Genomic DNA, 25,802 nt, shown 5'->3' on the forward strand with positions numbered 1-25,802 from the left:
GGAAGAAATGAAATCTACTTTGGTAAAAAAAATTTTTTTGCCATAATTTTATTTTTTAAGAAATGTCATCTTGATAAAATACAAATAAAATATCTAGTTATTTAAATAAGAAAATATACATTGTAGTGCATTTAAAGAATGAAAGGTATACTACAAAAGATTCTATAAAATGAAAACAAATAGATTTGCAAATTTTAGAGATAGTTTGTATGTTGACTTGCCTCCATCTTGGGTAATAACTGGTAACGCCAAGCTATTTTCATCTTAATGTTTGAGTCTGGTGTTTTATGATTACATACATCTTCATCAAAATCTTTTTTACAATTATCATCAAGTAATGGTGCAGGAAGTTCCTAAGAAAACAGAATGACACATTATTGAACATCTAAGATTAAAAAATGTGACAGTTTTATTAAATCATAATATTAGCAATCCTAGAACTTTCCAAGACCTTGATGCCTTAAAACTGATTGAAGCACAGTCACAACAATATGGCTATTTCTAAAACAGAGGAAAATCGTATATATAATAGTGTGAATGAACTAGAATTTAAAGAAAGTATTCAAATTTTTATACTATCAAAAACCAAATGCTACTGCAACAAGAGGTATGATCTTTTATATGTATATGTGTACGTATGTGCATACACACACACACACACACACACACACACACGCACTGAAAGCAAAGCCTGGAGTTAGCATTTATGTATTACATGTAATTACTGTTATGTCTCCTGCTGGGTAAAAATAAAGCGTGTGTGCAATCTGTTTACTGGTTTGTAATACTAGAATTGAAAAAACTCATTCACCTAAATAATTGGTGAAGTTACAACAATAAGACATTTATTTTGCCCTTACCAAATACTAGTTTTGTACCTGCAAGCCTATGTCTCTTCTTTTAACAATGAAAACGGAAATTAAAATCACATTAAGTAAACAGACACTGAAGTCCAATTTTATCTTTTCTTTTTTGGAAGCTGATCCAGAAAGTGGCTATAAAAAACACACGGAAGACACACGCGTGTGTGTGCGCGTGCGTGTGCGTGTGTGTGTGTGTAGAGGAACTACAGAAATAATGCAAAGAAAAAGTACCTAAGTTTCTTGGAGAAGGAAAGCACATATAATAGTTGCCTTTTTTTTTTTTTAAGATTTTATTTATTTACTTGACAAATCACAAGTAGGCAGAGAGGCAGGCAGAGAGAGAGGAAGGGAAGCAGGCTCCCTGCTGAGCAGAGAGCCCCATGCGGGGCTCCATCCCACGAAGCTGAGATCATGACCTGAGCCGAAGGCAGAGGCTTTAACCCACTGAGCCACCAAGGCGCCCCTGCCTTTTTATATTAGCAAAAATCATAAAGATAATGTAGGGTGCTGGATTAGTAAACATAATCTTGTGCTATGACATAAATTAGTCTAAATTACAACTTTTACTTTGCAAAATCAAATTTATTTATGTTTAGAATCAGGTCAACTAATCAGCTGGAAAACACATTAACCATAACACATAACATAACATTTAGTTACCTACTAAAAGACCTCCAAACAGAACACGAGTTCTGGGGCACGTGGGTGGCTCAGTGGGTTAAAGCCTCTGTCTTCGGCTCAGGTCCTGATCCCACGGTCCTGGGATGGAGCCCAAAATTGTCATCGGGCTCTCTGCTCAGCAGGGAGCCTGCTCCCCCCACCCCCACCCCCGCACTCCGCCTGCCTTTCTGCCTACATGTGATCTCTGTCTGTCAAATAAATAAATAAAATCTCAAAAAAAAAGTTTAATTTATGCTTATATTAGAAACTAGTTATATCATTTAAACTCTGATTCCATCATTCCCAGCAAAGCTTTACTATCTTACAAAATATAAATTATGTTTTCATATTTGTTTCATATTTGTGCGGCATATGGTACAATACAGTATAGTGGTTATAAGTATGAATTCTACAACCAGATTGTTTAGGTCTAAATCTTGACTTTACACACTGTGTAACAGCTGTGTCTATGGTTACCCTGACTACCTATTGGACCTCTCCATGTCTCTACTCATTATCTGAAATATAGAGATAACAGCATTCATCTCATTGGGTTTTTGTTAGGAATAAATGAGTAAAAAATGTGAAATGCAAAGAATGGTGCTTGCTGCATGTTAAGCACTTAATAAACATCTGATTATAAGAATTTAGTCAAATAATTGCCTAAACCTACTACCCAGAGCCACATATTTTGAGTTGACAATAGTAGGCAATGTACTGATTGTTGCATCATTACATTGTACACCTAAAACTAATGCAACACTGTATAATAACTATACTTGAATTTTTTTGAAAAAGGAAATATCCAGTGCAGAATGCAGAAAACAGGAACCCAACAGTTTTCCTGAGTTGAAGAGATAAAGCCAGGAGTTGAAGGAGGCCATGTGGCAAAGTACAGGGGGAAGAAAGAGCACAGAGAGAGCGAGCTTCAGAGATCTGTAGAGGCAACTTTTTTTTTTTTTTTTAAGATTTTATTATTTGTCAGAGAGAGAGAGAGAGAGCATGCACAAGCAGTGGGAGCAGCAGACAGAGGGAGAAGCAGGCTCCCCACTGAGCAAGGAACCTGATCTGGGACTCGATCCCGGGACCCTGGGAACATGACCTGAGCTGGAGGTAGATGCTTAACTGACTAAGCCACCCAGGCATCCCTGTGGAGGCATTTCTTGAGTACTGAACAGCGCATGGACATAAGGAAACTATCCAAAACTGATGAGAGAACCACTCAAAAGGAGCAAGGTCAACAATTTCTGCAGCTCACAAAGAACGAGAAAAAGTCCATGGTCTTACCGATGGGAGTGAAGAAACCTTGTAATTCATGGAGTATTAAGTAGTGAGTCAAAATCAACCCTAGAAAAAAAGCTGCTCTGATTCCAGCTGATGAAGCTTAAAAGCAAGACTCACAGTAATCAAATGGCTCCCAAGTAACCTTACTGAACCCCAGAAATAAACTCAAGAATGTTTGCAGGACTCCACATGTTAAAATTCACAATATCTGGAGCCAATAAAAAAATACCAGGCACGAAAAAGAACAGGAGAATATGACCCATAATAAGGAGACGCAGCAATGATATGAATATAGTTAGACTAAGACAAAAATCAATTATAATTAAAGCCCATGTGTTCAATAAAGATTGAGCACATAGCGATGGGAAAGATACATTGTTAAAAGACCAAAATGAACCTCTAGAGATGAACACTCCAACATGTGAAATTTTTAAAACACACTGCACAGAAGGAACAGCAGATTAGATGTTGCAGGAAAGAAGATTAATGAGCCTCAAGACATAGCAATAGAAATTAAAAAAATTATACCTATGACAAAATTTAAAAAAAATTTTAAAAATTTTAAAAAATTTAAAAATTTTTTAAAAATTATAAAATCAAATTTCCCTGCAATAATCATTAAGTAAACAACATTCCCAGCATAAACTTATGTATATACATGGATATGCTAGACAAAGTACTTCCATAAAAACAGTAGGTATTAAAATACTATTAATATTTGAAAAGTTAACATTCTACTTTATAAAACAAAATGAAGTAAAATTGAAAGAACTGTTGAACTGATCAATGATTCTTTACTTTGAAACACATTATTTCCTGACACATCCTCTTCTAAAATTAGAAATGTGATTATGAAGCACATTAAGATGTTAGTCACTATGCTCCTTTTTATGAGTTTGTTTTTGATGAAATCAGTTTCTCTTTCCTTCTCTCCTATAAAAAATGAGGAAATTAGCATGTAGCGCTTCTTCCCAGCCCCAAGTTTAGTTTTTCTCCCGATGAGAGAGCAGCAGGCAGAGGCAGAAGCAGGTATCCTGCTGAGCAAGGAGCCCGATGTGGGACCCGATCCCAGGACCTTGGGATCATAACCTGAGCTGAAGGCAGACGCTTAACCTACTGAGCCACCCAGGTGTCCCCTCACTTACTGTTTTAATTTCATTTCTCTAACTGCACTGTGACTATTGCAAACCTGCTTAATACTGAGTAATATTATTTAAATTAATTCATATTTTTAATTCTGCAATTATCCTTTTATCTACTCATGCTTTTCTTAAATTTCATTTTAATGATATTTTATTGAATTCCTTTTTTTTTCTGTTTAGAACTCAAGTTCTTAATAAACTCTTCTATAAATCTTTTATGAAGAAATTTCTGTTCTTGGGTTATGTTTTCTTCTAGACTGAGTTTTTCCCTCTAGCTAAAGTTTGAGAGCTGAGTATTTTGCTATTCACCTATTTTTCTGTACCTTCATGTTAGAAGAGTTTAGGCAAAATTAAATGCTATCTTCATTAGAAGACCTGGACTTTTAATTTTCTTATGAGATTTCATAAAATGCCAACTATTTGTGTTCACATTAGTTGATTCAGTGAGTATTTTGTTCTCATTTAGGGAATGATACACTACTAGGTTTTAGATTATATACCCAATTCAGTGTTGCTGAACATTTGCTTTAGTTTGAGACCATCAATCCTAATTATCTTTTTAAGATTACAATAATTCTTTGGTTTCTGGGTGTGAGGATGAAGAACGTTGAATGGTGACGTTTATTTGGACACAGCCTTTATACATTTATGGCATCGGGCTGGACTCTGACTCTTATTCTATTCAGTAAAACTGAATTTTTGGAATATTTTAAATTACTTTTTGTTTGGTAACGTATGACAGTCTATGATACAAATTTAGTACCCCCAAGCCCCAATATTCAGTAATTCTTAAGTAATCTTAAGGAAATTTTCAAAGAGAAATAGAGTGGGGAAATATATATCCACAACCTTGCCATAAGAGAACTAATTGAAAATTCTGTTTAGAACATTTCAAACATATAAAAACTGTCTTCATAATATATTGGTTGATGGGCATCATTTTACAACTAAATTAAATCTATAAATTATAAATCATTTTAAAGTAAATTATTTTAAATGATTGGTTCTCAATTATTTTTCTGCCTTTACATATTTGCAAAAATAATGTAATTCCATATATATATATGCATTTATACATATTTATTTATTCCATTAAAAAAACTATATATATATACATATTTATTTATTTTAGAGAGAGAGTGCATGGGGGTTAGGGATAGAGAGGGACAGAGAGAGAGTAACCCAAGCAGACTCCGCATAGAGCCTGAGTTGGGGCACAATCACAGAACCCTGAGATCACGACCTGAGCTGAAATCAAGAGTCAGACATTTGACCAACTGTGCCAACCCACACATCCCCCATCAATATTTCTTATTGTCTTGTGGGGCAAAGGATAAAATTTTTGTAATGTTAAAAAAAAAAGTTTGAGGAGTCTGATGTTCTTAACCTTTTCTCCTGCTTCACAGCCTTATCCTCAGGATGAAGAACCACTAATTTTATTTCTGAAATGAGGAAATAAATAAAAACTTAAATGTTATAAAACATTAAATTTAATGAATATATAGCTACCTTACAAAATCTATTTATTTTAGACATGTGTAATTGTTTTTCAATTGCCTTTTTTGCATTAAAAATACTAGATACCAATGAATATATCTGAATTAATTTTATTAATCAGTTTCTTAAAAATTTTTAGCTTTTTATTTTTTTTTGTAAGTTGGCTCCATGCTCAGTGTGGAGCCCAAATGGGGGCTTGAACTCACAACCCATAAGATCAAGATCTGAGCTGAGATCAAGAGCTGGACACTCAACCGACTGAGCCACCCAGGTGCCCTTATTAAGTTATTAAGATACAGAATTATTTACAAAAACCACTGGTCTACAATTATGTTACTCAATAAGTAGCCCCAATCCATATGTGACTATTTAAATTTAAGTTTTTATTAGTTAAGTGCCTCAACTGCCATATAGTTCAATAGTCAGTTGTAGCTAATAGCTACTCTGTTGGGTGGTGCAGACAGAGAACATTTCCAATAACAGAGAAAACTTTATTGGTTAGTGCAGGTCTAGAAAATACGAAAACGTATTTATTTATTCATCTAACAATTTAAACTGTTTACTGTGTAACTGTCAGTGACACACTTTACAGTTATATCAACAAAGATTTTAAAGAAACACCACAACTTACTTGTTTAAAATTAAAAACAAGAGACATTTCAGTACCTAAAATAGTTGTATGCTTCCTGTCCTTCCTACACTTTCTTTTATCTTATATCAACTACAAAAAAATTTTTAACACTATTTTTTTCACTATATTCTTTCAACTTAGAAGAACTGTACCCTAGAGAGATGAGTTACATAGGCGATGGGGATTAGGAAGGGCATTTGTTGTGATGAGCACCGGGTGATGTATGGAAGTGGGGGGATCGCTGTACTGTACACCTGAAACTAACATACCCCTGTATGTTAACTAACTGGGCTTAAAATAAAAACTTTAAAGAAAGAAACATCTCTTCACCATAAAAAAAAAAAAAAGTATCCAACTATCCCTTTAAAAATCAATACTGACTGGGAATGGCTAAAATTAACAAGTCAAGAAATGACAGATGCTGGCGAGGATGTGGAGAGAGGGGAACCTTCCTATACTGCTGGTGGGAATGCAAGCTGGTGCAACCACTCTGGAAAACAGTGTGGAGGTTCCTCAAAAAACTGAAAATAGAGCTACCCTATGACCCAGCAATTGCACTACTGGGTATATATCCTAAAGATACAAACGTGGTGCTCCGAAGGGGCACGTGCACCCAAATGTTTATAGCAGCAATGTCCACAATAGCCAAACTGTGGAAAGAACCTAGATGTCCATCAACAGATGAATGGATAAAGAAGATGTGGTATATATACACAATGGAATACTATGCAGCCATCAAAAGACATGAAATCTTGCCATTTGCGACGACGTGGATGGAACTAGAGGGCATTATGCTTAGCGAAATAAGTCAATCGGAGAAAGACAACTATCATATGATCTCCCTGATATGAGGAAGTGAAGATACAATGTGGGGGGGTTGGGGGGAGCTAGGAAAAGAAAAAATGAAAAGATGGGATTGGGAGGGAGACAAACCATAAAAGACTCAATCTCAAAAAACAGACTGAGGGTTGCTGGGGGAGGGGGGACAGGAGAGGGTGGTGGGGATATGGACATTGGGGGGGGGGTATGTGCTATGATGAGTGCTGTGAAATGTGTAAACCTAGCGATTCACAGACCTGTACCCCTGGGGATAAAAATACATTATTGTTTATTAAAAAAAAATCAATACTGACTGGACAGCAATTGATTTTAAAAGTGGTAAATGTTCAACAAAGAAAGTTGCAAGATAAAGAAACATATAACATAGTAAACAATTACCTATTAACCTACCACCTAAGAATAATAACTCTGAACATATTCAAGTATTTCCCTCCAGGCTTTTAAAAATATATATACACCTTTTATAAAATGCATGCTGCCTGTTAGGCATATGATAATGTATATTATTTGTATTCTACATTTTAAAAAAAGATTTATTTATTTGAGAGAGAGTGAGAGCACTGGTGGGGAGGTACAGAGGGAGAGGGAGAGAGAAACTTAAGCAGATTCTGAGCTGAGTGTGAAGCCTGAACCAAGGCTGGATCTTAATGACCCTGAGATCTTGACCTGAACAGAAACCAAGAGTCAGATGCTTAAGCAACTGCGACACCCAGGCACCTCTGTATTCTACATTTTTAACATAGTATTGTGAGCATTCCCACATTTCAAAAATAAGATTTTCGGGGCGCCTGGGTGGCTCAGTGGGTTAAGCCTCTGCCTTCAGCTCAGGTCATGATCTCAGGGTCCTGGGATCAAGCCCCGCGTCGGGCTCTCTGCTTGGCGGGGAGCCTGCTTCCTCCTCTCTCTCTCTCTCTGCCTGCCTCTCTGCCCACTTGTGATCTCTGCCTGTCAAATAAATAAATAAAATCTTTTAAAAAATAAGATTTTCAATGGCTATATATTAAATTGTATGACTTAATTAAAATTCAGTTTATTATTTCCTTACTGTGGACCTTTCGGTTGTTTGCAATCTGAGAATGTTTATAACATAAGGCCTTGCATCTCAAATTAGTATTTTTCTATGGGATATATAAAACACATAGAAATAACAAAGAATAATATAATAAACACATATATCCCAGTTTCTACCACTTGGCTTTAACAAATTCTAATAACTGGTATACTTGCAGAAAAGACCAGTAATTTTAGCAAGCAAGGAGGAACACTCTTGTGTCAAAGGAGAAGGATTGGTTGAAAATCTTTAAAAACAAAAGATCTCTCAGATCCCCTATTTTCCACTAAAAGCCAGGATACAACTCCTCCCCAACTGTGTAAGAGAAATGGATAGGTCACATCAGACAAACTGGAAGTAGAAACACGGCAGAGGGCAGGGGTAACACATCATATTGGAGACAGGGTAACTTTTGCAAATCTTTGTACAGAAGAGTGAGATACCCCCAGAACCCTCAACACATGCACATAGTTGGTTCCCACTGCTAGGCTCTGACAAGGCCAGAAGACATTCTTAAGCAGAACAGGCTGGAGATCAGGAGATTAAAGGAATCCTCCCTGGAGAAATTGACAAAATTTAGGGAAAAGGCCTTTAGAGAGACACCACTAGTTAAATTTATAGTAAATCTATCAGATCACAAGTTATGTGCCTAAATACACAGTACTTTCCAACTAGCCTTCTAGTCCCTTACTCTTCAATATTAAAAGACAGCCAAGAATTATCAGATATTTGAAATAAGCATCTAATATGGAATTCAAAGACCAAGACAAATGAGCAGGAAACAAACAATGCCACAAACAGATAAAAACTTCAAAAAGAATAAAAAGTAGTATCTAGTATATGAGATGGTGTGTAAAAAACACTTCAGTAAAAGGAAACAATAAGAAAAAAACCTGAGTTTGTAGAAATTGAACATGTACTAGGAGATTTAAAAAAATGATCTAGAAGTTCTAGAAGATCAAGTTGGTCAATCTCTCAGAATAAAGGTACAATAATGATAATAATGACAGCAATGTTAAAAAAAAATGATAGCTAACATTTTAAAGCACTTTCCAACTCCCAGGCACAATTCTACCTACTTTATACAACTAACATATTTAATCTTTAAACAATCTTAAGAAGTAAGTAAGCACTATTAATAAGACCAATTTATAGACGAAGACATTGGAGAATAAAGGTTAAACTGTTGAAGATCACAAAGTAAGTCAATGGCAGAACAAGGATGTGTAATGGACAATCTTATTTTATCACTGTCTCTCTCTTTTTAAAAATATTTATTTACTTTAGAGAGAGAGAGAGAGGCAGAGAGTGAGTGTGGGGGAAGGGACAAAGGGAGAGGGAAAGAGAATCCTCAAGTAGACTCTCCACTGAGCACGGAGCCCAACACAGGGCTTCACCCCAGGACACAGAGATTATGACCTAAGCAGAAATCAAGAGTCTCGGCCGCTTAACCGACTGAGCCACCCAGGCACCCCATCACTCAGTTTCTTAACCATTATGCTATATGACCTCTTAAAAAGACAGAAAATGAGAGAGAAAAGAAAATATTTAGAGAATTAGTCCAGGAAGTTGACACCATAAAAGGATTTCTTAGAGAAACAGAGATAATAGAGGAAAATATCAAAGAAATAATCTAAGAGAAATTTCCAGAAATAAAAAATGGGAGATACAGATTTAAAATCCTGAGTATTCAAACTATGAATGAAAACAGACATACACTAAAGCATAGAATTCTGACACTTCAGAAAAAGAGGGAAAAAGGAAAACAACTGAAAAGCTTCCAGGATCTGGACTTTTCAGAAGCAAAGTTATTTTCAGTCTGCAATTCTATATTTGACCGAAGTAATGTTAAATTTGAGTGAAATTAAGACAAATTCATACGTGCAATGTTTAAAGTCTTTGCCACCTCACACCTCTATCTCCTCACTGTCAAGTCACTAGAGGATGTACTCCACTACCAGCAGAGTCAGAGCAGTCGTTAGGATGATGAAGGAGAGCGCCAGAGTAATAACTGTCTAGAGAACAAGCAGTCCAGCTGGAGGAGAAAGATGGAGCAGTCTAGGAAGGGGATGCTTAAACACATTAAGAGTCATCTACAAGTCAGGAAAAGTCCTCCCCAGGAACTAAATTGGCCAGCACCTTGGTCTTGGACTTCCCAGCCTCCAGAACTAAAAGAAAATAAATTTCAATAGTTTAAGCCAGTCTACAGTATTCTTGTTCTGTTATGGTAACTTAAGATTACTAAAACAGATTTTGGCACAGAAATATGTAACACGTAACTAAAGATGTTGAAGTGACTTTGAAATTGGGTTATGGATAGAGGCTGAAAGAGTTCTGAGATGCAGGCTAGAGTATGGATGTTAAGGGAGAGTCCAGTAAGACTCCAGTGGAAATAAGAAACATATAACTAGAAACTAGAGGACAGGCACTCCTTGTTACAAAGTAGCAAAGAATTTGGCTGAACTGTGTTCTAGTATTCTGTGGAAGGTACAACTTGTGAGCAATAAAACTGAGTATTTAGCTGAGATTTCTTTTTTTTAGAATTTATATTCAGTTAGTCGACATATAGTATACATCATTAGTTTCAGATGTAGCGTTCAATAAATCATCAGTTGTGTGTAACACCCAGTGCTCATCACATCACATGCCCTCCTTAATGCCCATCACCCAATTACCCTCTCCCCTCACCCTTCTCCTCTCCAGCAACCCTCAGTTTGTTTCCTATAGTTTAGGGTCTCTTATGGTTTTTCTCCCTCTCTGATGACTTTCTATTCAGGCTTATAGTAAAATGCAAAAGGAGATTAATTAAACAAGGAATTATTAAGCAAAAAGAACCAGAACTTGAAAATTCAGAAAGTTCTCAGCCCATATATTGTAAAAAATGAAAAAGCTTGTTCTGAAGAGAACACTAAGGGTATGGCTGAACAACCATTTGATAAAGAGATCCTGGGTATGACTCATGGACTTACCCAGTCATCTCAGCACAAGCCAGGAATAGAGCTATTCTACCAGCAGAAACACTGCCAGTTTGAACTACAGACAAAGCAGGATGGAATTAAGGAAGGCAGTTGACTTCTTGGATTTTATAGGCTTGTCCATTGAACAATTTGGCTTCAAGCCTGAGCTATCATGCAAAAAAGAAGGGAAGAAAAGATCCCAAAGGTGATTAAGAGATGATCAGGCTTCCGCTCCTACCACAGGCTCAGAGCCATCAGCCTGGGGTGGGGCATGGCTGCCTCAATCTTGGTTTCAAAGGGTGAGACTGCAGCCCAACCAAGTCATGTGGGTGGTGTCCTGTCCAGCTGAAGGGGTATGATGCTGTTACCCCAATGGGCCTAGAAGGTAGAGCATGCAACCAAAGAGCTTTATTCGTGAGCCTTAAGATCTAATGGAATTTACCTTGCTAAATTTTGGACTTGCTTAGAATCTATCCCTCCTTTCTTCTTTCTGATTTCTCCCTTTTGGAATGAGCATGTCTATCTTATGCCTGTTTTATATTGTACTTAAAGGCCCGTAATTTATCTGGTTTGACAGGTTCACAGATTAAACAACTAGAGTAGAAGTTTGCCTCAAAATGGACCACGTATCAAGTCTTATCCATACCTGATTTAGATGACAGATTAGACTTTAGACTTATAGCTGATGATGGAATGAGCTAAGACTTTGGGGCTATTAGGCTGGAAGGATGTGAATTTGAGGGGGAGGACAAAAACATTCAGTTATATAACATCGTTTCTGGCACACAGCAGGCATTCAGTAAATGTTTGATGGAGAAGGAAATGATGGCTAGCAAATCTCTATTTTCAATTATTCCCCCAATTTCTGGGCCCAGAGATTTACCTGCTTTCTCGATATTCTATTTGAATGTTGACTGCATGTCAAACTCGAAGTGTACTCAATCAGGCTATCATCCTTCATTCTCTTCTCCCTTTCTCTCAGCTCCTCCACCTCCTTACTTTCACACAGTTATTTTCTCATTCATTCCAGACTTGTTAATTCATTTCTTGGCTTCTTGCAAAATGTATCCACAGAACTCTAGTTAACTCTTTAAATTGCTCACAAGGAAGATATAACCTTATATATATTTATAACAAAGATATAACTTTGAACTTTATTTCATATTATTGTCTTACAAAGGGGACAATGTGTGCTTACTCAGGAAGTCCTGAGATTTCTGCCTCTAAGTCTTTAGGACTGCTGCTTCCTTTGCTTAAAATGGTAACTTGTATATTTGGATATCCAATAAAATTTATTTGATAGAAATGAAAGTATAATTTACCTTAGCAGTGGTTACACACTAACTCATTAAAAACAAAATTTTCTTTAAAATAACATAAAATGAACAAAACGGAAATAAGTTCATAACAATATAGTGAGGAGACAATATGAGAAAACCACAGACCAATGAATTTGATGATAGCAACAGAAACTATCAAAAACAAAGGACGGGAGGCGCCTGGGTGGCTCAGTCAGTTAAGTGGCTGCCTTCTGCTCAGGTCATGATCCCAGGGTCCTGGGATGGAGTCCCACATCAGGCTCGCGGCTCAGTGGGGAGTCTGCTTCTCCCTCTGCCTGCCCTTCCTCCTCTACCTCCCCCTGCTCATGCACACTCTTTCTCTCTATGTCAAATAAATAAATCTTAAAAAAAGGGGGGGGGGCAGAGGGAAAAAATAACTGGAGAAGAAAAAGAACAATTCTAGCCAACTTTTTCATATAAACTGACAAGCTGAATTTAAAATTTATATGGAAATGCAAAAGCTATAGAATAGACATAACAACTATGCAAAGGAAGAAAGCTAGAGGACTTAAAAATACCTGATTTTAAGATATTATAAAAACAGAATGATGAAGTTCATATAAGATAGACACATGGGTCAATGAACAGAAACAAAAGTTGAAAAGAGACCCACATATTTATTTGATTTTCTACATAAATGCCAAGGCAATTCAATAGGGAAAGAATGATAAAAAATTCTCAGAAAACAACGAAGGAGAAAAGTTCAGTGATTTGGGGTTATCCTAGGAGTCAGAAAACTGGCTTGTGGGCCTGTTTTTGGATATAAAGTTTTATTGGAATTTGCTTAAGAATTGTTTATGGCTGCTTGATTGTTATAATAGCAGAATCAAGTAATTATGACAGAAACCATACAGTCTCTACAAAGCCAAAAATATTTGCTATCTAGCCCTTTAAAGAAAAGTTTGCAAATATTTCTTAAATAGGACAAAAATATAGCATGAAATATAAAATAAAAAATTGAGGCACTGGAGTTCATAAAAGTGAAAAAATTAATGCTTTTCAAAAGATACTGCTAAGAAAGAGGCAAGCCATAGGTTGGAAAAAAATATTTGCCAAACAAATATTTGATAGAGGACTTGTATCCAGAATATAAAAAGAACACTTAAAAATCAATGATAAAAATACAATCAAATAAAAAATGGATAAGAATTGAATAGACACTTCATCCAAAGATACATGCGTGGCAAACAAACACATGAAAAGATGCTCAACACCATTAGTGATTAGTAAAATGCAAATTAAAAGCACAATGAGATATCACTGTACATACATTAGAATTGTTAAAATAAAATTTAAAACACAACAACACCAAATGTTAAAAAGGAAAGCGGCAATTGGGATTCTTATACACTCCTGGCAGGAATGCAAAATTGCAAAGCAGCTTTAGAAAAGTTTGGAAATTTCCTTAAAAATTAAACAATTTACTTTCAATATGACCCAGAAATTCATCTCCTGGGTATTTACCTAAGAGAAATAATAACATATGCTCATACAGAGGTGTGTAGATAGCAACTTCATTTAATAGTCAAAAAGTAGAAACCAATCAAATGTCCATCAACTAATGAATGGCTAATAAAAGCAGTAAAAGGAATCAATTCTGTTGATACACACAGATACATGGTTAATTTGAAAAGCATTATGTTAAGTGAAAGAAGCCAGATACAAAATACTATATACCACATGATCCCAAATATATGAAATTCTAGGAAAGGTAAATTATAGAGATGGTAAACTGATTGGGGCCAAATGGTATGAAGGGGCCAGGTAGGAAGAGGAGATTAACTGCAAAGAGGCACATTTCTGAGGGGATGGAAAGGTTCTATGTTATGATTGTGGTGGTTACACAACTGTATACATTTATTATGAGTTAATCGAATTTTACATAAAATTGGTAAATTTTATTATATATAAACTATATGCCAAGAAGGCTAATGAAAAAAACCATAAGCACAAAGCAAAGAGAGTTGATTACATATACATGTATGTATGTATTTTTTGTTTGGAAAAATTCACACCAAATCCCAAAAAGCAGTTAACCCACTGAAGGTGGGAGATGGGGTTAAATGGAATTTGGGGCATGTGAGCTGAGCTTTATTTATGATCTAACCCGTAGAAAAGAGAATGTATACTAATTGTGAATTACTTACACGATCAAAATTTAATTTAAAAAATCAAAGTTTTAAACATTTATGGAGCAGATGACATCGTATTTCAAACTGGAAAGACGTATGAAGAATTAAACCAGTTGAATGGAAAAAAGACGCATTAAAAAGATTGTCATGCCCTTTCATAATTTGAGGGATAAAGGTAAAAGCCTGAAAGCTTTAAAAGAGGGGAAAATATACTACTCACAAATGAAAAAAAAAATAGATTAGCATCAGATACCTTAGCAACCCTGGATTTTAGAAGACAATGGAACAATGTCTTCAAAGTATGAGGCAAACTTTACTGAAATTTCCACTGAGCAGACGCCTGGGTGGCTCAGTTGGTTAAGCATCTGCTTTAATTTTGTTTTTTGAAAGATTTTATTTATTTATTTGACAAAGAACAGCGAGAGAGAGAACACAAGCAGGGGGAGTGGGAGAGGAAGAAGCAGGCTTCCTGCTGAGCAGGGAGCCCCATGCAGGCTCAATCCCAGGACCCTGGGATCATGACTTGAGCCAAAGGCAGACATTAATGACTGAGCACTGAGCCATCCAGGTGCCCCAAGCATCTGCTTTATACTCAGGTCATGATCTCAGGGTCCTGGGATAGAGCCCCCATCGCACTGGGTTCCCTGCTCAGTGGGGAGTCTGTTTATCCCTCTCCTTCTGTCCCTCCCCCGCCCCCAACTAAGGCATGCGCTCTCTCCTTCTGTCTCAAATAAATAAATAAAATCTTAAAAAAAAAAGAAATTTCCATTGATGGAAAATTATCTGTTAAGTGTAAACACAAAGTACAGTCATTTTTAAAAAAGCATGTAATATTTCAAAAGCTTACCTACCACAAACTTTTCTTTTTAAAAGTATTTGAATTGTGGGGCACCTGGGTGGCTCAGTGGGTTAAGCCTCTGCCTTGCAGTCAGGTCACGATCTCAGGGTCCTGGGATCGAGCCCCGCATTGGGCTCTCTGCTCAGCGGGTAGCCTGCTTCCCCCCTCTCTCTCTGCCTGCTGCTCTTCCTACTTGTGATCTCTCTCTCTGTCAACTAAATATTTTTTTTAAAAAAAGTATTTGAACTGTATTTCCCTGATGGCCAAGTGATGTGGAGCACTTTTTCATGTGTCTGTTGGCCATCTGGATATCTTCTTTGCAGAAATGTCTGTTCATGTCTTCTGCCTGCCCATTTCTTGATTGGATTATTTGTTCTTTGGGTGTTGAGTCTGATAAGTTCTTTATAGATTTTGGATATAGATTTTGTAGCCCTTTATCTGATATGTCATTTGCGACTATCTTCTCTCATTTTGTCAGTTGTTTTTGGTTTTGTTGACTGTTTCCTTTGCTGTGCAAAAGCTTTTGATCTTGATGAAGTTCTAATAGTTCATTTTTGCCCTTCCTTCCCTTGCCTTTGGTGATGTTTCTAGGAAAAAGTTGCTGTGACTGAGGTCGAAGAGGTTGCTGCCTGTGTTCTCCTCAAGCATTTTGATGGATTCCTGTCTCACATTGAGGTCTTTCATCCACTTGGAGTCTATTTTTGTGTGTGGTGTAAGGAAATGGTCCAGTTTCATTCTTCTGCATGTGGCTGTCCAGTTTTTCCAACACCATTTGTGAAGAGACTGTCTTTTTTCCATTGGACATTCTTTCCTACTTTGTCAAAGATTAGTTGACCATAGAGTTGAGGGTCTATTTCTGGGCTCTCTATTCTGTTCCATTGATCTACGTGTCTGTTTTTGTGCCAGTACCATACTGTCTTGATGATGACAGCTTTGTAACAGAGCTTGAAGTCTGGAATTGTGATGCTGCCAACTTTGGCTTTCTTTTTCAACATTCCTCTGGCTATTCGGGGTCTTTTCTGGTTCCATATAAATTTTAGGATTATTTGTTATATTTCTTTGAAAAAAAAATGATGGAATTTTGATAGGAATTGCATTAAATGTGTAGATTGCTTTAGGTAGCACAGAAATTTTCACAATATTTGTTCTTACAATCCATGAGCATAAGTCAATCAGAGAAAGACAATTATCATGTGATCTCTCTGATATGAGGAATTTGAAAGGCAGGGTGGGGGGTTGTGGAGGGTAGGGAAGGGAAAAATGAAACAAAATGGGATCAGGAGGGAGACAAACCATAAGAGACTCTTGATCTCACAAAACAAATGGAAGGTTGCTGGGGGGTGGGGGTGTAAGGATAGGGTGGTTGGGTTATGGACATTGGGGAGGGTATGTGCTATGGTGAATGCTGTGAAATATGTAAGCCTGATGATTCACAGACTTGTACCCCTGGGGCAAATAATACATTACATGTTAATAAAAATAATTGAAAAAAAAAGTATTTGAAGATGTAATTCAGCCATTAAAAAAGGAAGCCAAAAAGGAGGTAGAAATCATAAAAAATAATAAACTGGTAATGCCTTAATAATAAAATGAAGACCTATATATCTTCTTTCAACCAGAAAATAAAAAGGTAATTTTATTTTACATATCTGTGAGAATGGCTGTCATCAAAATACAAGAGATTGGGGACCTGGATGGCTCAGTCGGTTAAGCATCTGCTTTCAGCTCAGGTCATGATTCCAGGGTTCTGGTATGGAGAGCCCCACATCGGGATCCATACTCAGTAGAGAGCCTGCTTCTCCCTCTCCCCCTGCCTGCTGTTCCCCCTGCTTGTTCTTTCTCTCTCTGTCAAATAAATAAATAGAATATTTTTAAAAATACAAGAGCTAAAAGTTGGTGAGGATGTGGAGAAAAGGGGACCACTGTGCACTGCTGGTGGAAATGTAAATTGGTATAGCTACTATGGAAAATATGGAGGTTCTTCAAAATGTTAAAAAGGAATTACCATATGATTTAGCAATTTCACTTCTGAAAGTATGTATCTGAAAGAAATAATGTTACTATCTTTGAAGACCGATTTGCACCTCATGATCCCTGCAGCCTTCTTTACAACACCCAACACAACACCCAACCCAAACGACCGAAGTGCCCACTGACAGAAGACTAATGAAAATGAAAAAAAGAATATATATGTGGTATATGTGGCAGACTAATGAAAATGAAAAAAAGAAAATATGAAATGAAAAAAATGAAAAAAAGAATATATATGTGGCAATAAAAAAGAAGGGAAATCTTGCCATTGGTGACAACATGAGTAAATCTTGTAAGCATTATGCTAAGCAAAATTAGTCAGATAGTGAAAGGCAAATAATGTATGATCTCACTTATATGAGGAATCTAAGAAACCGAACTCCTAGAAACAGAGAACAGATTGGTGGTTGCCAGAGGTGAGGGTGGAATAAATGGCTCACTGTGGCCAAAAGGTACAAACTTCCAATTATAAGATAAGTAAGTCATGGGGATGGAATGTGCAGCATGGGGACTAGAGTTAACAATACTGTGTTGCTGGGGCACCCTGCTGACTCAGTGAGAAGAACACGCCCCTCTTAATCAAGGGGTTGTGAGTTTGAACCACATGTTGTTGTAGAGATTACATACATAAATAAAACTTAAAAAATATACTGTATTGTATATTTGAGAGTTGCTAGGGAATAGATCTTAAAATTCTCATCACAAGGAAAAAAAGCTTGTAATAAGTGAGGTGATGGATGTTAGCTAAACTTATCATAGTGATCATTCTGTAGTATATACATATATCAAATCATTATTTTGTATACACATTAAACTAATACAATGTTACATGTAAATTCTGTCTTAATAAAACTGGGGGAAAAAAGAAATGCTGGTACTGGTAAAAGAATAAAAAGCATAACAAGAACATGAAAAGCTAAATATGAAGAAAAGGAACTAAAAATGTGACATGAAACTAAGGAACTGAGGGAATGTAAGAAATGATTCCTGTCCTCTTCTAGAAGTTCAGTTCAGTGACTAAGAAGGCATTTCATTTTCAAGAAGTCCATTATACGATTTGATTCAGTAAAATATTTATCGAATTTGATAATTTAAATGATGTGTTTCAACTTGTAAAATAAACTTACGAACAGAGTATTGAAGATTCAAATATAGTTATAGAATTTGAGTTGTAATAATTGATAACGTACAAGTAAGTTAGAGATAACAGGTTGAAGGCAGAAGAGATAGCAAAAGATAGTTGTGATAAGTTTATCTTATATACTGAGTTAATAGTACAACATACAATGAATCAAAAAATAAAAGGCAAAGAGTATAATTTACAATTATAATAGTAGCCACTGGAGTAACTAAAAATAATTAAATACAATCAATGTCGGGGACTTTTCATAGAGGAAGACTGGAACTGTAGATTGTGAATGGTATAGGTGGGGAGAAGTTCACTTTTCACTTAAATTCCTTTATTATTACTTAAATTTTTTGCTATGATCTACATTATTTTTTGTAATAAAGCATATCTCCGAAATTTCAAAATTCAAATGTGTGATAAAAATAAGTATTCAGGGGCGCCTGGGTGGCTCAGTGGGTTAAAGCCTCTGCCTTCAGCTCAGGTCATGATCCCAAGGTCCTGGGATCGAGCCCCACATCGGGCTCTCTGCTCAGCAGGGAGCTTGCTTCCCTTCCTCTCTTTCTGCCTGCCTCTCTGCCTACTTGTGATCTCTGTCTGTCAAATAAATAAATAAAATCTTAAAAAAAAAAAAAAAGTATTCAATCCCAGATGCGGTGAAAGAGTTCGTGAGAGAAAAATGTATTTTTTAAATTTCAAACAACTATCTTTAATCAGTTTTAATATTACCTAAATAGGACTGATAGATTCTGAAAGGTAAATTCCAAAGGTAAATTTCCTTAATTTTCTTGCAGTACAGTAAGGTTATTTACTTCTTAAAAGACAAAAGTACTTCCTTAGAAGACCCTCATTATTAGATTATTTCCCTTTATTTTATTGTTAGTACTTCAAAAAGATTAGAAAAAATTTGAAACTCTAGAAAAATATATAAGATGTCCAGTTCCTGATTGCTCAACTCTAATATCTCCTAACCACAGCAGAATTTTTTCCTTAAACTTATTTCTCCCCTTGGTAGCATATTTCCCAAATGAGCAAGGTAACACTTGTATATGCTGAGTGAGATATATGTTAAGAAATACAATTTAAGAAGCGTATGTTAAGTTCCAGCTTCACTGGGACACAGACATATTCCCAAGAACACATCAACACATTAAAAATGGGGATTATTTCTTATTTTTTAAAGATTTTATTTATTTGACAGACAGAGATAGTGAAAGAGGGAAGACAAGCAGGGGGCGTGAACAAGAGAGAAGCAGGCTTCCCACTGAGCAGGGAGCCTGATGCGGGACTCTGGGATCATGACCCGAGCTGAAGGCAGACACTTAACGACTGAGCCACCCAGGTGCTCCATAAATGGGGATTATTTTTAAACTGGTAACATTATGGTAAACAAGGACAATTAAGATTTGCGATAACTGGGTTTCTGGGAAGTGGGTAATTCCAACACACCAAAACCCAGGTTCAAAATTGAGGTATATATTTAACTGTATTTCATTGATTCTCTTTTTTTTTTTTTTCAGGTTATTATTACTGAAATTGGGATATATTTTACAGGTGATATTATATCAAGCAGATAAAGTTATCATGTCTGCATATGTACGAAATTGGTTGTTACTCTTGGTGTGTAAGTGGGCAAATGTAATTCTTTTATATCTTGGCCAAGAATCTATATATGGCTCAATTAAGGAAGAATATGAATTCTGGTTTTCCAGAAAACTTCCACTGATACGTTTTGGGAAAACAAAGATAGCCATCTGAAACAATACTTGCACAATGCATGTCATTGTTTTATTTTTTAATTTTTTATTTCTAGGAATTATTTATTTATTTGAGAGAGAGAGGGAGGGAGAGGGCACGTGTGAGGGAGTGTGGGGTCCGAGGGGCGGGTAGGGAAAGGGAGGGAATCTCAAGCAGACACTGTTGAGCCTGGAGTCTGAGTTGGGGCTTGAGCTCATGACCCTGAGATGATGAATGGAGCTGAAATCAAGAGTTGGATGCCTTCCTGACTGAGCCACCCAGCTGCCCTTGTATGTCATTGTTTTAGAATAACATCTGGGTGCAAGAGTGGAGCATCTTTTAAGAAATGTCACATCATCAGTGTCCTTGATGACACAGAGAATGGTATCATATGAAAAAACATGAATCGTGAAAAACCAGATATGGTCAATGACTATAAAACAGAAAGTAGCTCATTACAGTAGAAATATGAATGTGAATGAAGTTTTAGAAGTTACATATTTTATCTTTTTTTATGTACAAGTGTGATACGATTTTAAAAAATATAAATGCCTAAGAAAACTTACAAATAATTAAATAAAAATCCTAAGTTAAAAGACAACATTCTGTTTCTGTTTTAGTTTATTTGGCAGTGTTTTTGTCAGTGATACATAAAACAGTGTTGCATCTTGTGGTCAGTGGCATCTCAGATTTGATAAAATATGGTATTTCTTTAGAAAATGGACCAAAATTCCTTTAGTATCTGTTTTTAAGCATTCCATCAATATATAAAGAATTTTTAACACAACATGGTATGAATAAATGTTATGCTAGTAATTTACCTAGATAGGCCTACGTGAACACTTGGTCAATTTCATTTGTATCATTCTTTTAGCCAGAAAGCTGAACAAAAATAGCAGAAAATTAAAAACTGACCAATGCAAATTAAGAGTCAGTGGGTTTTAAGTATTGTGAAGTCAAGAACTAAATCCTGGGGCACCTGGGTGCCTCAGGTGGTTAAGTGTTTGCCTTCAGCTCAGGTCATGATTTCAGAGTCCTGGGATGGAGCCCCTTTCAGGTCTGGCTCCCTGCTCTGTGGGGAATCTGCTTCTTCCTCTCTCTCTTTGCCCCTCCCTCCACCTTGTGTGTGTGCGCTCTCTCTCTCTAATAAACAAGCTTAATAAAAAAAAAAAAAAAGGGAGAACTCAATCCAAAGGCAACAGTGTTAGATCGTCCTATATAATTCTCTGACAAAAAAATCCATTATATGAAAATTCAGTCTTAATGGTTTCAATACTGCTATTCAGAATTCAAGTGAAAATGAATTATTTAAAAATACGCCAAAACTGATATTTTTTGGGAAAAAAGAATATTCTGATTTTTTTTTTTTTAATAAGCTCCATGCCCAAAGTGAGGCTTGAACTCATGACCCAAGATCAAGAGTAGCATGCTCTTCCGACTGAGCCATGCTCTTCCGACTGAGCCAGCTAGGCATCCCGAATATTCTGATACTTTTGTCTTTCAATGTTCAGAAACGTATTCTGTTAGGAATTTGTATTCAGTATGTTGTTATATTTGTAAGCCCTATATTTTTTGAAATGTGTCATCACCTAACCTGCTCATTGTGACTCCTTGACCCTATCAGAGATGATGACTGCTATAATCTATATTTTTGTTGCAATGTCTGTATCTAATCAAACAAAAAATTTAATTAATGTTTGAATTAAATCTGTCTTACAAGAGAATGCTAGTAATAAGCTTTTAAATATTCAATGATTACAGCTGTAACAGATCACAGATCAAGGTCCTTCCTTGTATTTTTGAAAATCCCAGTCTTTGATTTCTTACCCAGTGAGTGCACCAACACATTTCATGATTGTTATACCCTTGTTTCCTTAAAGAAAAAAATACCACATTTTTGGTTCTTTTATGCAGTATGGTGCCTACAGTACCCATAGATTTGGTAGGAAGGATTAGGAATAAGTAAAAATAAAAAGCAGGCTTCATAAGGTCTATACAGAAGATATAGTGAAAAGTATAAAATTTCTCTCTCTTAATCAGATGAATCACTTCAGAAAATTAACATGAAAAAGAAACTGGCACTACCTTTGGACAAAAACTGCTTATTCTACTTAAAAAAAACCTATATGAAACCAAATTATTACAAACTTCCAATACCAAAATATACTCCAGTAATTAGGTATATTTATTTTTTTTACCAGAAACATTTATCCTTATCCATAAGATGCTGTAAATATATTTCTTCCCTTTTCAATTCATGCCATTCTGTGCTTACTGCTATATTATTTTGTGGTCTTTGTTTTGGCAGATGCACAAGCAAAATCTGATTCCAACAGTTTGACCCTTCTCACTTTTTATGTTCTCTAGGGCATAATAAAACCCAAGATACAATCCCTCAGCAGTTAATGAAGCTTAACCTCCCACCCTCTTAATTACCAATGCATTACACCAACTATGGGCATCATACTCCTCTCTAAGCTATTTTACAATTCAGCAGAAGTACTACTGAGCTATTATGTAGCAACATAATCCATGCAGCATGAGAAATCCTTCTTAAAAATAAAATCTTTTGATCCTTGCAGGTTTTGGTAACTGTATAATTAATACTACTTAAGCATTATCCATGTATCAGTAAGTATATTATATTGTATCAGTAAGTATATTACTTTGTTGATTTGGGGGGAGTTGGGGAACATTTATTTTCTGAAAGTTAGAAAGAGAAACAAATTCAAAGATATTATTGACTGATTACCATAATTTGAATACAAAAGAACTCCAAATAACTAGCCTGAGTATCCATCTATTAAAGATATGGTCTCCATATTACCTCCATTTAAATATTTAAAAATATTAAGGGAGAGGTTAAAAGCATTAAGAAATGTAGATTGCAATGGAGTAAGTCAGAGGGTCTGTGGGTATACAGCTGATGTTACATAAAAAATATTTTTAAACTTATGGATTTTAAGGTTAATAATTAGAGAATAAATTTATATCCATCCATATTTCACACTAAATTCAGTACAGGGGACATCTTGGTAGAATTTTTTAATACATTTTTTCTCTTGAATATAAAGGGGCAAAATTAATAATATTATAAGAAAGGATGAAAAATACTTTCACATTGGTATACAATTATTATTTTAATTAAACTACCAAAATTAAGCTACTGACAAAAATGATGCTTTTCTTTTGGCAACTACATCAATTACATGAATTACAAAACAGAAAATGAAACCACTAGGATAAGAGCAGTGTTCTCAATGCTGTTCCGTAGATCCTTATCACATTTCTTGTTAACATATAAACCGAAAATGTAGTGACAAGACTGAAAGACAGATCTCTCAATTTTCTTGACTAAGATAGGGGGAAGGAGAAGGATAACATGAAGAACAGGTATGTATATCTTTATATCTACATCCCTAGTTACAGAAAGAAATATAAATGGTGAACAAATATATCCTTATAACATATTAAAATACATCTTGTGAAATGTTTTATTTTTAATTTTTTTAAAAAAATTTTATTTATTTATTTTAGAAGGAGACGGGGGAGCACAAGCAGGGGAAGAGCAGAGGAAGGGGGAGGGCGGATCTCAAGCAGATTCTGTGCTGAGCAAGGAGCCTGATGCTTGATTCCAGGACCCTGAGATCATGATCTGAGCAGAAAATCAAGAGCCGGACACTTAATGGACTGAGCCACCAGGGCATCCCCATGAAATGTTTTAAAAAGTAGACTGAATTCTCCACTTAATCATTGGTTTTAACAGGTTTACATAATAAGACCATGTGTAATAATTCCCTTAGTAAATATTTACTGTATAAGGATGCCTATTAACCTGTCCTCTTAATCAGAAGATACATGAAAACCCTTACTGAGCAAACAGGTTATGAAATAATTACTTGAGTTATAGAAGGATTCTGATACTGGCAAAGGATTTCAACATAATTCCTTTAAGTGTTAAGTGTCCCAACTGAATATAATTAAGATAATTTCTAAAAACCTGATATAACCAAAACATCTCTAAATACAGTTATTGTAGAAGTTAAGATAGTGACAGTGATCTTAACATAATTATTTATTAAATCGAGGTTTGAGAACATAAGATTTTTTAAGCTTTAATTCAATTTATTTATTTGAGAGAGAGAGAGTACGAGCAGGGAGAGAGGCAGAGGGGGAGGGAGAGAGAGAGAGAATCTCTTGAGCAGACTCCAACTGAATGCAGAACCTGACATGGGGCCAAAGAGGTCACAGAATTTTTACAAGGTTGGAAAAGAAGTATTCTAAAGTTTTGGTATATTTATTGTCAAAGATATCTCAATTAGTAATCAGGCATTATGTTTACTTAAGAGGACTAGATCAGTTATATTTCCTAGCTCAGGAGCATACAAGTGACTGGTTTTATTTGTTTGATATCATATTCTTTTATTTTTCTAAAATCAACCCAGGTAATGGAAGATGTCACAAAAATCCTGAGTATATTTTGGTACAATAAATGAAACTAGATAACACTTTATTTTTATTAAACTTGAGAATTATTTTGTGATGTACATTTGGTGGTAACAGAACAAAAACAATTCTCTTTCTGCTCCCTGAGTACTGTGAAGTAGAGGCAACCAGGTAAAGGCATAATATAGGTTTTAAAAAATTCTATAGTATCTTGTTGTAAATCTGTTTTAAGAAATAGAAAGGTAAGATGCTTCACTTCATAGTCTCAGATAGATCTTCCACTTCCAATTTAAGTCTTCAGTTTAATGCCATCGACCCTGTTTTTGAAATCTAGCAGACTTTCACACACACATAAACACAAACACAGTAGTAAAAACTATTTTACAAAACTGGTAAGTGCATTTCAGATATCTCTGATTTCACTAATATAACATGAAAAGGTGACTATGGTAAATTAAGGCCATTTTCTGCAACTGCCCATCAGTTTCTGATAAACAAAACAAAATTGCAGGAAAGAAACACTGAGCCCTGAAAGAATCACCCCAACACTAAATGGAAAGATAGCCTTGTCTTCTTTGGGGTTTTCACACAGTAAAGCTATCCTTTTTTTTTTAAAGAATTTTTTTTTTAAAGATTTTATTTATTTTGGGCGCCTGGGTGGCTCAGTGGGTTAAGCCTCTGCCTTCGGCTCAGGTCATGGTCTCAGGGTCCTGGGATCAAGCCCCGCATCAGGCTCCCTGCTGAGCGGGGAGCCTGTTCTCCCCCCACCCCCGCCTGCCTCTCTGCCTACTTGTGATCTCTGTCTGTCAAATAAATAAATAAAATCTTTGGGGGGCACCTGGGTGGCTCAGTGGGTTAAAGCCTCTGCCTTCGGCTCAGGTCATGATCCCAGGGTCCTGGGATTAAGCCCTGCATCGGGCTCTCTGCTCAGCAGGGAGCCTGCTTCCCCCCAACCCTGCCTGCCTCTCTGCCTAATTGTGATCTCTCCCTGTCAAATAAATAAATAAAATCTTTAAAAAAAAAATAAAGATTTTATTTATTTGAGAGAGAGAGAGAGTGAGAGAGAGCATGAGACGGGAGAAGGTCAGAGGGAAAAGCAGACTCCCTGTGGTTCTGGGAGCCTGATGCGGGACTTGATCCCGAGACTCTGGGATCTTGACCGGAGCCGAAGGCAGTCGTCCAATCAACTGAGCCACCCAAGTGCTCTTTTTAAAGAATTTCTTTTTT

At 36.0% G+C, this 25,802-nt stretch overlaps 1 protein-coding gene across 2 annotated transcripts in view; it reads right to left on the reverse strand.

Annotated features, from left to right (window-relative positions):
* The window catches only part of ELP4 (elongator acetyltransferase complex subunit 4), a 247,570-nt gene that overhangs the window by 182,221 nt on the left and 39,547 nt on the right, over nt 1-25,802 (reverse strand). For both annotated transcript variants that reach the window (XR_013967578.1, XM_080816975.1), the window contains exon 4: nt 222-353. Coding sequence is in view for 1 of the 2 variants with exons in the window: in XM_080816975.1 (XP_080673101.1) it covers nt 222-353 (132 nt within the window). In the remaining variant the exon portion in view is untranslated. The remainder of the gene's footprint in view (nt 1-221; nt 354-25,802) is intronic.

The sequence above is a fragment of the Martes martes genome, assembly GCF_963455335.1.
Source record: "Martes martes genome assembly, chromosome: 10".
NCBI lineage: Eukaryota > Metazoa > Chordata > Mammalia > Carnivora > Mustelidae > Martes > Martes martes.